At 45.5% G+C, this 14,351-nt stretch overlaps 1 protein-coding gene across 13 annotated transcripts in view; it reads left to right on the top strand.

The window, feature by feature from the left end:
- Window positions 1-1,799: 1,799 nt before the first annotated feature.
- The window catches only part of NISCH (nischarin), a 44,600-nt gene continuing 32,048 nt past the window's right edge, over window positions 1,800-14,351 (top strand). For 9 of the 13 annotated variants that reach the window (XR_003754458.2, XR_486601.3, XM_007671698.3 and 6 more), the window contains exons 1-3: window positions 1,802-2,133; window positions 8,359-8,442; window positions 9,778-9,960. Coding sequence is in view for 11 of the 13 variants with exons in the window: in XM_007671698.3 (XP_007669888.2) it covers window positions 2,032-2,133; window positions 8,359-8,442; window positions 9,778-9,960 (369 nt within the window). In the remaining 2 variants the exon portion in view is untranslated. Of the gene's footprint in view, window positions 2,134-8,358; window positions 8,443-9,777; window positions 9,961-14,351 lie in introns of all 13 variants that reach the window. The other 4 variants (XM_007671700.4, XM_029050466.2, XM_007671701.2 and 1 more) reach the window with 3 other exon arrangements.

Genomic DNA, 14,351 nt, shown 5'->3' on the forward strand with positions numbered 1-14,351 from the left:
TTCCACTAAGGAGAATCCAAGGCCACCTACAGAGGTGAATGGTATTCGGGGGATGGATAGAGTGGTCACTTGGTTATTCACTGTGAGAAGCAGCGTGGCTCAGTGGAAAGAGCATGGGTTTAGGAGTCAGAGGTCATAGGTTTGAATCCCGGCTCTGCCACTTGTCAGCTGTGTGACTGTGGGCAAGTCACTTCATTTTTCTGTGCCTCAGTTACCTCATCTGTAAAATGGGGATGAAGACTGTGAGCCTCACGTGGGACAACCTGATTACTCTGTATCTACCCCAGTGCTTAGAACAGTGCTCTGCACATAGTAAGCGCTTAACGAATACCAACATTATTATTATTATGCCCAGTGCTGGAAGTGAGTTGGAATCAGCCAGAAGTCAACTCTGGTATGAAAAAAAAAAATCTCGGAACGGGTGTTCCAAGGTGGTGGTGGCGGGCTCCCTCCCACCTCCCTCTCCCAGTCACATGGTGCCAGGCTGGGGAGGGGGCTGCACTGCTTGGCCTTACCCCCATCCTCTGCTATCTCTTTGGTTGCTAGCTGCCATGGTCCCACCTCTCCCCTTTACTCTTCGTAATAATAGTAATAATAATAATGATAATAATAATAATTATGGTATTTGTTAAGCGTTTACTATGTGCCAGACACTTTACTAAGCGCTGGAGTGGATACAATCAAATTGGGTTGGACACGGTCCCTGTCCCACCTGGGGCTCACAGTCTCCATCCCCCTTTTACAGATGAACGTAACTGAGGCACAGAGAAGTAAAACCCAAGGTCACACAGCAGACAAGGGGTGGAGCGAGGATTACAACCCATGCCCTTCTGACTCCCAGGCCCGAGTTCTATCCATTACACCATGCTGCTTTTCCTGTGACCCTCGCCTGTGTGACTGGCATCTTCCTCGGTGACTGGCTGGACATAACCCCACCTGAAAAGTCTGCTTGTCATCAGGGAACTGCTAGTGTTCTGGATTGAATTTTTTTTAGGTTTCAGCTCTGGTATGTCAGGCCTACAGCATAACATGATGACATCGTGTGTGCCATTATGCTGAACAGCGTGATGTGTCCCGGATCGTAGAGTTTTTCCCAGAGGGATCTCTTGGACCTCTCACTTCAGGGCCTTTGTGTTCTTCTCCCAGCTTCCTTTGAACACCAACTCAAGGGGCTGGAGCTGTGGTGGAGGGAAGCTGGTTTGGGAATGAAAATACTGGACCTAAAGGCATCCTGGGCTGAATCTATGGAGGACAGGGGATGGACCTGTTGAAAACTGGACCCTCCCCCACAATAATAATAATAATTATGGTATTTGTTAAGCGCTTACTTTGTGTCAAGCACTGTTCTAAGCGCTGGGGGAGACACAAGGTCATTGGGTTGTCCCACGTGGGGCTCCCGGTCTTAATCCCCATTGTCCAGACGAGGTCACTGAGGCTCAGAGAAGTTAAAGTCACCCAGCAGACAAGGGGCAGAGCGGCATTAGAACCCACAACCTGGGCTCTTTCCACTAAGCCGTCGCCTGGAGTTCTGACGGACAGCACTCTGCCCACACCCGGCGTATACAGGGCAAACAAGCTCTGCGTGGTTAAAATCCCCCACCATCTGGCTCTGGGCAACGAGTCAGGCGGGAGAGCCGCGTCCCGTGGACAGAATACCGGGTACACGTGGGTGGTGCCCACGCGCCCTGAGGGGGAGCATTACATAAGGCCGAAACGGAGGGCTGGCGCGCATGCGCCAGATGGTAACAAGCCCGCGGGAGCGTGCGCGTCGTCAACGGCGACGGGTCCCGCCCCCTTGGCGCCCAAACGCGGTGGCGGGGGGAGGGAAGGGGCTGAGGGGAACGGCCTGAAAACAAACATGGCGGCGACGCCGACCACCCTCCTCTTCACCATCACCGCCACCCATACCCGTGCTGAGGCTTCGGGCCACCCGAGGATGACGGCAGCTGAGCAGGGGCGGCGGGGCCAACGCCAGTGACCCCCTCTCACTGTTCCCGGGCTCCCCTCCTTCCCCCGCCCGTCGACTGGGACATGGCGACGGCGGCCGGGTCGGGGTTCAGGCCGGAGGAGGAGGAGGCTGAGCCGCCTAAGGAGGCCCGGATTCCGGGCTCGGAATTGGTGGAGAACTACACGGTAAGGTGGGGAAGGGTCCGCCCGAAGCCGGCTAGGGGGAGCCCCCGAAATGACTGCGGAGAGAGCTCGGACCTGGACGTCATGAGACCTGGGTTCTAATCTCGCCGCCGTCACTTGCATGCTGTGGGACCTTGGACGAGTCACTCCCCCGGCCTCGGTTTCCCCCATCTGTAAAACGGGCTCGAAATACCTCTTCTCCCTCTCCCTTAGACTGTACCCCCCCACGTGGGGCGGGGACTGTGTCCGACCTGATGATCCTGTGGCTACCCCAGAGCTTAGAGTCCTGTTTGGCGCAGAGTAAGCGCTTAGCAAATGCCATCATTATTATTTTTTAATAATGATACTTTGGTCGGGGAAGACGCCGGGAGACTGGAACAAGGGCTTGGGGACGAGTAGCCTTAATCTTTATGTATCTGTAATTGTATTTATGTCGATGTCTGTTTACTTGTATTGATGTCTGTCTCTACCCCAATAAGACTGTGAGCACGTTGTGGACAGGGACAGGTCACCCTATTGCTGTATTGTACCTTCCTAAGCGCTCAGCACAGTGCTCTGCACACAATGAGCGCTTAATAAATACCATTGAATTAAAGAATCTCCCCTTTAACCACCCCCACCTCCTCGCCCCTTCACCCCCCCCATCTCCATGGCTCCTGTCTTGGTTGAGGAAGACAGTCTGTCCCTGACTCAGTTATTCCAGCAGCAGGGACAGGGGTAGGGTCCACCCAGGATGACCCTGGAAGCTTGCAAGGTTGGCGTCAGGGCGGGAGTGGTTGACCTTTAGATAAAGTCCTTCGGGGTTTACCGAGCAGGAGGAAGGGAGGTTGGGCTGGGGGGTTCCTTGGGCTTCAGCAGACCGCCCCCCGCTCTGAGTGGGATGCTGGCCGAAGATAGAGGGCACGTTTAAGCTTGCATTAACCTTGTTGAACCAGTGATTTCCCTTCCATCGACTCACACACCCCACGACTTGAATCATTGAAGACGACGACTGGGGTGGGGATGGGGGGATGGGATGGGTTTTAAACCGGGGTTCCTGTTCCTAGTCGTCTTCCACACTGAAATGCATAAATGACATGTACTGCCTTAGTGACAAACCCCAGGAAGGAGAGCGGAAAGGGAAGTGCGAGGGGAGGCGAGCGACTTAAACTGCAGGGTGCTAATGCAGACCCCATTTTCCACAGAAATTTTGGTCCCTAAGGAATAACTGATCGGCTGGGTGCTTTTTGTTCAAGGTTTTTGGGATTAAGGTAGAAGGAGATTAATTCAGTAGTGGGGTGTTCTGTATCTTTTTTGCCTTCTCCTTCTCATCCCGCTCTCAGGGTGAGGTGAGAAAAGTGAGGGGTTGGGAGGAGGACGATGGGTGGTTAATTCTCCAACTAAATTTACTGCCCTGGATAATGGAGATTTGCCAGGTTTGTTTTGGAAAGGCATCTGCAGTAGACCTCTCAAATGATAGCTTCAGATTGTCACATTTTGAGTCACAGTCCCAATTTTGTAATCACTCCGCAGTCACTGTTACCGTTCGTTCATTCGGTCATATTTAAGGGCTTACTGTGTGCAGAGCACTGTACCGAGTGCTTGGGGAAGTACAGTTCAACAATAAATAGTGATGGTCACTACCCACAGTGAGCTCATGGCCAAGGAATTTGGAAGAGGACAGTTTAGCAGCATCCCTCATAGGCAGAAATTCTGGTGCCTGGCCTAATCTGTACCAAACCGGGAACCTGACCTGACACTCGTATTTATTTTAGGGCTGGTGGGAAGGATTCACCAATGTCTGAAAAATGGACATGTGGATGAGTAAGAGAATGTAAGTGTATAGGTACAGAGGAGCTACAGGTGATTGATTGTGAGTGTATAAATGCCTAGGGGGCCAACAGTGGTAGTTGGGAGGATATAATTTGGGGAAAAGACCAATTAATCGGGGAAGACCTCCTGGAGGCGGTGGGATTTCAGAAGGACTTGAAGATGTGGAAAGCAGTAGTTTGGTAGATTTGAAGGGGAAGTGAGTTCCAGGCAGGGGGAAGGGCATGAGCAGGAGGTTGGAGGCAGGAGAGATGAGAAGGGAGAGCAGTGGGGTGGTGAGCTTGAGAGGAACAAAGAGTGCCAGCTTGAGGATAGTGGGGAAAAAAGTGGTTAAGAAGGAGAGAGCTGATAGAATGCCTTAAAGCCAATGGTCAGGAGTCTCTGCTTGATGCAGAGGGGAATAGGTAAATCACTGGAGGTTATTGAGGAGTGGGGAGGTATGTGAAGAAAAATGACCCAGGCAGCAGAGTGAAATGTGGACTGAAGAGAGGAGAGGCTGGGGGAGGGTAATCCAATAGTCTAGTCGAGATAGGACAAGTTTCCAGACCAGCAGAGCAGCTCTTTGTATGGAGAGCAAGGGGTGGATCAGGGTGTCCCTCTCCCCTGCTTGACTGTAAACTGCTCGAGAGCAGAGGTCATATCTACTCACCCTAATATACTCTCCCAAGCACTTAGTACGGTTTTCCACACAGAGTAATCGCTTAATAAAAACTATTGATTCATTAGGAAAAACTGACAGAATTCAGTGAGTCCGAATATGAGAATCGAGAGGGAGGAATCGAGGATGATATGAAGGTTGCAGGCTTTGGAGACAGGGAAGGGGAGGTTAGATGGAGGAGAGAGAAGACGAGTTCAGTTTTGTGGGCTGCTGGAATTCGTGGTTCCAGTGGGTACACAAAAGTTCCACGTGTATGTGAAGAACATTGGTGTTCTGATGGTCTGAGTAGTTGTATCGTTCCGGGCTGGTTTAAGTATAGCTTTTGAAATTCCATTTTATATTGCCGATCCCCGTTCTCCGGAATGACGCAGGTATAATAATAGTAATAATGATGTTATTTGTTAAGTGCTTACTATGTGCCAAGCACTGTTCTAAGCGATGGGGTAGCTACAAGGTAATCGAGTTGTCCCACGTGGGGCTCACAGTCTTCATCTCCATTTTCCAGATGTGGTAACTGAGGCACAGAGAAGTGAAGTGACTTGCCCAAAGTCACACAGCTGACAGGTGACGGAGCCGGGATTAGAACCCACGACCTCTGATTCTCTAGCCCCTGCTCTTTCCCCTGAGCCACGCTGCTTCTCTGCTTACAGGCATGGGCACTGTAAAGGAGGACCCTCAAGACAGTAGAAAGTTACCATTAACTGTGCTTGCAGAAGTTCCTTTGATTAACGGAGCAAGGCTGGGTGTTCTCACACAAGGTGTCTCAGCATCGAGGACTGGATGTTTGACACTAACTTGGCTTAGCAGGCCACATTGTCTGGATATAATACCTTGGTTTTTTGTAGAGCACTTTTATTCCCCAAGTGCCCCACCATTATTTTTCTCATTTTTAACCTCACGACAATTCTCTGAGGATAGGTAGAAAGGCAGGAAGCAGTGTGACCGAGTGGAAAGAGCGTGGGCCCGGGAACCAGAGGACCTAGGTTCTAATCCTGACTCCACCACATACTTAATAATAATAATAATGTTGGTATTTGTTAAGCGCTTACTATGTGCCGAGCACTGTTCTAAGCGCTGGGGTAGACACAGGGGAATCAGGTTGTCCCAGGTGGGGCTCACAGTCTTAATCCCCATTTTACAGATGAGGGAACTGAGGCACCGAGAAGTTAAGTGACTTGCCCAAAGTCACACAGCTGGCAAGTGGCAGAGCCGGGGTTTGAACCCATGACCTCTGACTCCAAAGCCCGTGTTCTTTCCAGTGAGCCACGCTGCTTCTCACTTCTCTCTCACGCTGCTTCACACTTGCCGTGTGACCTTGGGCAAGTCAGTTAACTTCTCTGTGCTTCAGTCCCCTCATCTGTAAAATGGGGATTCAATGCCCCTTCTCCCTTCTACTTAGACTGTGAGCCCCCTGTGGGACCTGATCATCTTGTATCTATCTCAGCGCTTTGTACAGTGCTTGTCACATAATAAGCGCTTAACCATAGCACAGTTATTATTGTTATTGTTACATTACTCCATATTTATTGAGCCACTGTTGTGTACCAAACACTACTAGGCCTCAGGAACACACCAAGGAACAGCAGGAACAATCCCTGTCCCGGAAGGTTTACCATCTCTTAGGGAAGACAAGACAAACACAAATATACAAACATCTAAATAGGCTTAAAAAACAAGTGACAGAGGCTTTGAAATATGGAAACATGCACAATCGAATAAATAGTAGAAGTGCATTATTATCAGTAGTATTTGAGTGCATGCTGTGTGCAAAGTACAGCACTTAAAAATACAAAAGAAGTAGAAGATAGTGAGGAGCAGCGTGGCCCAGTGTAAAGAGCTTGGGCCTGGGAGTCAGTTGCCTGCTGTCTGATCTTGGGCAAGTACCTTAACTTCTCTGTACCTGTTTCGTCATCTGCGAAATGGGGATTCATTGCCTGTTCTCCCTCCTGTTTAGACCGCGAGCCCCATGTGGGACAGGTATCGTGTCCTGATTAAGTTGTATCCTCCCCCGTGCTTAGAACAGTGCTGGACACATAGTAAGTGGTTAACAAATGCCATAATAATAATTATAGTCCCTTCCCTCAAGGCACTTAGAATCCACGGGAGGGAACCAGGCAGACATAAATTATTTACAAATAATGGGAACAGGAGAAAAACCGCCAACTGATAACTAAGAGTATGGAAAGATGAAAAAGCGGGCATATGTAGATGAATATCTGCTTGTGCTGAGGTGGCTTCTGGAATGACTGGATCTTGAGGGGTGAAAATTAATTGGAGGATGTTTTCTGGAACTGGTAGGGTTTCAAGTGTGCTTTGATGGAAGGGGCTGTGGTTTGGTTGATTTGAAGCGGGAGGGGGTCCCTGGCTGGGGAGACAACATAAGGAAGGGATCAGAAGTGGGAGAGTTGAGAGGGAGGCCCACTAAGCAAGAAGGAGGAGAGTGCAGACTGGGGAGAGTAAGTGAAGAGAGCAGCTCTAGGAGAAAGAGAGCTGGTGGAGAGCCATGAAACCAATCATCAGGAGTTTCTACTAGATGCAAAGGTAAATGAGTAACCATTGGAGATTTTTGAAGATTGGAAAGATTTGTGCCGAATGACGTTATAGAAAAATGATCTGGGCAGCAGAGCAGAGTGTAGACTGAAGAAGGGAGAGGTTGGAGGCAGAGAGATTAGTGAGGGGGCTAATGCAGTAGCCTAATGGGGAGATGACGAGTCCAAACTTGGGTGGTAGCCATTTGGTGGAGAGGAAGAAGCGGGTCCTGGAAATATCGTGGAGACAAAATCGGCGGGATTTAGCAACAGACTGAATATGAAAATTAAGACAGCCAGGGGTCATACACAGGAATTTACAGAGGGGTTCTTAAGAGCTGGGTGGCAGGAGGAATTGGAATGATTAGAGTAGTTGTAATTCAGTGGTGTTCATCTGGGAAAACTTCATGGAAGAGTTGGAGGTCTTAGTAATGTAACGTTTTGAAGAAAGGGAGGAAAGCAATTTAGGTAAAGCTGGAGAAAAGCACTTCAGGTGGGGAATAATAGGTGCAAAGGCTCCAATAGTACAGAGCACAGTAAGGAGATTTGTTTGACGGGAGGAATGAGTTGAAGGAGGACTTTGAAGAATAAGGTAAATGTTAAAAATTGTGATATTTGATAACTGCTTACTGAAATCATAAGGGCACATTCCTAATAATTCCATATTTGTTCTACCACATTCCAAATTCTGAAATTGAGCATTTTTGATATATTGTGGTAGCTGTTATTAAACTTGAATTTGAAATACACAGTATTGCCTAATTTTTAATGTCAACTATTTTATGTATCAGACATGAAAGTAGATATGGCACTTTTTCTGACAACTGTGTTTCAGCATTTTCTTAATAAGCATTGCAAGGCAAGAGCAGGTTTACTTTATAAAACATTACTGCAAAGATCAGTACAAAGTCTTTGAAGGCCATAACTGATCATACAAGAACAATAATGGGAAAAGCCCTGTCAAAATGGGGTAATATTTTCTAAACTTGAGGGTGAAGTATGAGCTCTCTCTAAAGGAAGCATTTTTCAGTCTAAAGAATATGTGCAGATTGGACACAGTCCCTGTCCCACGGGGGCCTCACTGTCTAAGCAGAGTTTGATTATTCTTGTCCTTATGAGGATTGCCGAATTACCAGCTATTACACCTGTTTCAGTGACCGTCATGGTAATCAGGCTACTCGCTTTAGAAATATTACGGACAGTGCCTAACGTCGCTGTTGGTTTCCTTCTTAGGTGTATATTATTCAGGTTACTGTTGGCAGCCATCAGTGGACAGTCAAACATCGCTACAGTGACTTCCATGATCTGCATGAAAAGGTAATGATTGTAGGGTGGCTACTTTGGGCTCATAGATTCCTTTGTGAAGTGGATTTGACTTTGGAGAAGATAATCTAGAAATGTTCATTTACCTTTTTGTCCTCTAAGAAACTGATTTTTAGTAGTTATTAATGAAGATATATACCTTAGGGGCATTGTGAAACTAGCTTTTTCTGATAAGTAGAACTTTCCCTCACATTTTTTTTTATCATTGAAGAACTAGCATTTAGTGATATCTTTTTGTTTCTGCTGGATTTCTACTAATCTTTGGAAACCAGGAAAAAAAATAATTTTAGTGATTTCCCCAATTCCCAGTCCACTTCCCAACCTCAGCTTTAGGGTTGCCTTTGTTCAGTTTTTTTATTTTTTTTTTTTTTACCATTTCCTACCTTTGGACATCAATACTTTCTCGTCACTGCTCTTTACTCTTTGCCATCTGTTTGATCTTACTTTTAAATGCCAATCTTTTGATCTCTGTGATCTATTTTTTAAGTGTGACTAAAACATTGCTCCCCTGTGGGAATAAGCCAGTTGGCCAGGGATTTTGGTGGTTCCCAGAAATTTGACCTCTTATTGCTGGTGATTTCTGCCCCTCCCCCTGTTTTTTTTATAGTGTTAAGAAATCCCAGATAACCTCAATAGAGCCCTTTTTTTTAAACTCTAATTTTGAATTTGTATTCTCCAGGCAGTCCCTTCATTTCAGTATGTGGCATTCATGTTATCTAAACTGTGAAGATGGGCTATGCATTTTGTTGGTTTTGAACTTGTTCCAAAGAATCTTGGCCATTCCAAAGTTAGGTATGGCTTAAGTATCTGAGCCATCTGCTCCATCTCAGGCTGATTTTAGAACAGTAGAAATCTGAGTGGACTCCATGGGAGGTGTTTTTTTTGTTGGGTTTTTTTTTTAAATGCTTGGTGAAGGTGACCAGCATGTGTTAGCTTTCTGTTTTAATGTTTTGGATCCTGTCCCCCTTTCTTCTCTTCCCCCAACCCTAGTCCAACTGTTTTGCTTCAGTCACAGTTAGGAAGATCTTATTATATTCAGGGTGACTTTCATAAAGCTTTAATGAGTTCTCCAGGTGGTCTGGGACTGAATTTACTAATACTTTTGATGATTAACTACACTGTCAAATTCGAATAGTCTGATCCCTAGGAAATCCAGGTGATGTTTAATTATACCCAGGTAATTAAAAAGCCAGACGTTTGGATAATTCAAAGCATACATTTGATAGGCCTACATATTTCATTTTTGTTTGAAGCCTGGAAATTGTTGGCTTCCTTTTTGGAAGATCAGGAGCTGCTTTAATTGGTCTTCATGAGATTTTTATTTTACAGCTCATTGCCGAAAAGAAGATTGATAAGAATCTGCTTCCTCCTAAAAAGATTATTGGAAAAAATTCCAAAAGTCTGGTGGAAAAGAGGCAGAAAGAATTGGAAGTCTACTTACAGACTCTACTTACCAAGTTCCCTGTTGCTGCACCCAAAGTGTTATCACACTTCTTGCATTTTCATTTATATGTAAGTTACTTTTTATTTGGGTTGATGATCCAAAGAGAAAAACTTCAACTGTAAACGTTGTTTTGAGCTAAAGACACATGCCTTGAGTAGATCAACCCACATAGACCCTCAGACTTAGCTTGTTCTGAGACTAGCACAGTTGGGTTTGAAAGATTAAGCGAGATATGCTTGGTCTGACACCCGGTCTGGGCAGAGGCTTGCTTATATATCATCTTTATTTTAAATTTAGTGTTGCACTCAGAGAGATTTAAATGATTAGTGGTCAGAACTGAGGTTGACTCCAAATGTTAGACCGGCCAAAAGGACAAGGAGAAAAACCACACCCTATGGTTGGGAGGTTTTCTGCTGAGGAAGGATATCCTTACATTGAGGCAATAAATCTGTTTTTTCTGTAGGAATTTAGAAATATCTAAGCTTTGTGAATAGAACATTTTTTGGTTTTACAGTGTGTGTCACGTCCTCTTAAAGACCCCGCCTGTACACTTAGTTTTGTTACAGTGTTGGTTTTCACTATGCATTTTGGTTAAAATGTTATTAGGGTACATTCTTCCGACATTGTGAGGGGAGTTGGAAGAAATGATTGTGCATGTGGTGCTGAATGTGGGAAGGTACTTTAATGTGGGATTATGAAAGAACACAATCCCCGCGTTACAGGAGAATTGTGTGTATTAGAGCCGTATCGACTCTGCTTTTGCTCAAAAGCAGCAATAACCTTCAGTGGTAAATTATTTTAAAACTAAATGTGCAGAAAACTTTTCTCGGACCAATTCCCATTATCCTGCCAGGTAGAACATAACATTAGTTGATAATGCATTTGTTTGAAAACTCTATAGTCCTTGAAAATGTCGTTAATAAGGTCTCATATTAAAGACTGAAAGAGGGTGAACATAAGCTGTTTTGCATAATTCAGATTAGGCAGAGTGCTTAAACTTCCCATAGCCAAAATTAAAAACCCATTTCGTTCCTGCATAGGGAAAAACTTCCAATTTCTGAAACTTAGGTTTTAGAACTCTGCTGTCTTTACTGTTTCAGAATCTATTAAGTGAAAATGGGATTGCCTTTTAAGGGGAAATGTTGCAAGTTTTCCAGTGAAGTTAATTGAAACTCAGTGTAAATTGGCAAGCTAATTTTCAAGGCTCTCTTGTTCAGTGAAGAAAATTAAGGTGATTCCTTCTCACAGTAGGTTGCCAGCAGTCTCATCTTAGGTAATGTAACACATTTTGTAGTCTTTTGTGACCCCAAAGGTGACTTGTTTGCCCTGTCTACTGTGAGACGATCATGAGAACAGTGCACTTTGGCCTCATTTTAGTTACGCCTTGCTGATAAACATGGGCAGAAAGCACACTAGAAATGTGTCCTAAACCACACTGTCTCATCTGTCTAGGTATTACATGAGCTGAAATGGTATTTTTAATCTTCATAGTATTAGTATTGGTATTTATTGAGTACTCACTGGTGAAATGCACTGAACAAAGCGTTTAGGAAAGTGCACCAGAAGCATAGGACGCATTCCCTGACCACAAGGAACAACAAAGCAGCATGGCATAGTAGATAGCACGGGCCTGGGAATCAGGTGGTCATGGGTTCTAATCCTGGCTCTGCCACTCTGCTGTATGGTCTTGGGCAAGTCACTTCACGGCTCTGTGCCTCAGTTACCGAATCTGTGAAATGGGGATTAAGGCTGTGAGCCCTATGCGGGACAGGGACTGTGGCCAACCCTTCTTGCTCGTATCCAACCCGGCGCTCACTCCAGTGTCTTGCACGTAGTAAGCACTTAAATGCCATAATTACTATTATTCTCTTGAAGGGGGGACATTCATAAGCCTATTTAGTAATAATGGAATTTATTGAGTTTAAAATTGAAAATACATAGATAGACAAGTGCTGAGAACTACCACTTGCACATTTCTTTATGCTCTAATCGGCAGTTGGGTTGATCCGGTGATGGGAGTTAATTGGGAGAGGCTTGTTAAGGGAGGTGGGATTTTAGGTGGCCTCTGAACATGGGGAGAGCTGGAGTCTGTCAGCTTTGAAGGAGGAGGGCGTTCCAGGCATGAGCAAGGGGTTGGAGGAGGGAGAGTTGAGGACAAAGTACAGTTAGAAGGTTAACTTGGGAGGATGAAGAAGGCTCTTTATTTTTCCCTGTAATAAATTCATCTGTTGTGGCAACAGAAATTCAATAAGCCAAGATGGTTAACCTTGAAGGAGAAATGGCATGCAACCAAGTGACTGTACAGGGGAAATTAATTTGCATTCCAATTGTATGAACTAAAAGCTTAAACACCTGCATTTCTGCAACAAAAACACTAGGGTGATTTGACAGTATTAGAGTGAGCAGTTCCCAAATCTGTCACATTCCTGTAGGTGGAAGGTAGGAGAGGAAGGTAGATCATCTAGGCTTTCTCCAACATTCTAACAATACTCTGAGTGAGCCGTCCTTTCAAAGTTGACATCGGTTTAGTTAATCCTATACGTACGTCTGTAACCAGAGCAACTCAGAATCCTTGAAGCTGCATGCTGCCTCTCTTTGAAGTAAAGTCATTTTATAGGGGAGAGAATGCACAAAGGCATAGGGATGGTTGACACGATAGCCTAGAGATCTATTCATTCTTTCAGCTTGACTACTGCATCAGCCACCTTGCTGACTTTCCTGCCTTCGGTCTCTCCTCCAGGCCATACTTCTGCCTCCCAGTTGTTTTGTAAAACATCATTCTGTGCACGTCTCCTCCCTCAACAATCTCCAGTGGTCACCCATTCCTCTCTGCGTCTTGCAGAAACTCCTGTCCATCAACTCTAAGTCACTCGATCAATTCTCTCCCCACTACTTAGCCTCCCTCTTCTCCCACTAAATCAAGGTTTGCACTCTTCGTTCCTCTTGAGCCAATCTACTCACCGTGCCTTGCTCTCATATTTCCTGTTACTTCTGCTGCAACTCCCTCCCTCTTCTTCTGGCAGACAACTGCTCTCCTCATCTTTAAAGCTTTTCTAAAATCACATCTGCTCCGGTAGTGTATCTTGATTCGTCTCTCATCTCACTCCATTTCTCCTCCCCTCTCTTCCCTCCCAACACACTGTCACTTCACTTTCCCAACAACTAAGCATTCAAGTACTCATTCCCCCTTCCACCCCTTGTAGCATTTATGTGCATATCTTTATACTCTATTGCTTCCCCCTACTTATGATTTATTTTAGTGCCATCTCCCCTGCATCATGGAACCGATTTTAATCCTCCTTTTCAAACTTGAACTTTCCCGTAAACTCCTTAAGAGCGGGATGGCGGTCTACCAACTCTCTTGTATTGTACAGCGCTCTTTAAAGATCACTGATTTTTTTTTTAGAGCCCTCTGAGATGACATTGTAGAGATTTAATGTGCCATTTTTGATTTACTTGTGAGCAAAGCCGCAGCACGGACCCTAGGGGCTGAGTTGTGGCAGGAATCTGGGGTGGATTGGAAAGGGAAGTAGCCGGTGCTAAGCGCTTAGCGCAGTTCTCTGCACATAGTAAGCGCTCATTAAATACTATTGAATGAATCTTAGGTTCAGAGGTACGGTCTGGTCTGCCTCACCCCGAACACCACTGCAGGCACTCAGGGCCTCTAGACTGTAAGCTCACTGTGGGATGGGGATGTGTTTGTTGATTGCTATATTGTACTCTTCCAAGCATTTAGTACAGTGCTCTGCACAGAGTAAGCACTCAGTAAATATGACTGAATGAATGAAATGAATAAAATTTGTTTTAAAATTTTTTCTGAGCTTCTTGGTTTCATTTCTTTTCTCCCTCTTAAGACTGTGTCCTATGTGGCACCAGCTCGGTGACTGATCTGATTATCAATCAGTTGTATTTCTTGAGCGCCTACTGTGTGCAGAGCTCTCTACTAAGTGCTTGGGAGAATACAATATAACATTAAATTTGTATTATCTACCCCAGTCCATGGCTCATACTGTCTTAATCTGCTGCCTCCAGCCTCTCCCCTCTCCAGTCCATACTTTACTCTGCTGCCTGGATCATTTTCTTAAAAAAAATGTTCTGGGCGTGTCTCCCTACTCCTCTAAAATCTCATCTAGTTAGTTGCTTATCCATCCTTGCATCAGTAGAAACTCCTCACCATGGGCTTTAAGGCTCTGAATCAGCTCCGACCCCACCCTCACTTCTGTCCCACTACCAACCCATCCTGCACACTTTGCTCCTCTTATACTAACTTCCTTAGTCCTTAGTTCCTTAGTCGTGTCTCCCTCACTATTGACCCCTCATTCTCCCTCCTGTCTGGAACTCGCTTCCCCTTCGTATCTGACTGACGACCACTCTCCTTGTCTTCAAAGCTCTACAAAAATCATATCTTCTCCAGGAGGTTCTTCCTGACCATCCTCTCATTTCTGTCTTCAATTCTCCC

The sequence above is a fragment of the Ornithorhynchus anatinus genome, chromosome X1 (genome assembly GCF_004115215.2).
Source record: "Ornithorhynchus anatinus isolate Pmale09 chromosome X1, mOrnAna1.pri.v4, whole genome shotgun sequence".
Taxonomy (NCBI): Eukaryota; Metazoa; Chordata; class Mammalia; order Monotremata; family Ornithorhynchidae; genus Ornithorhynchus; species Ornithorhynchus anatinus.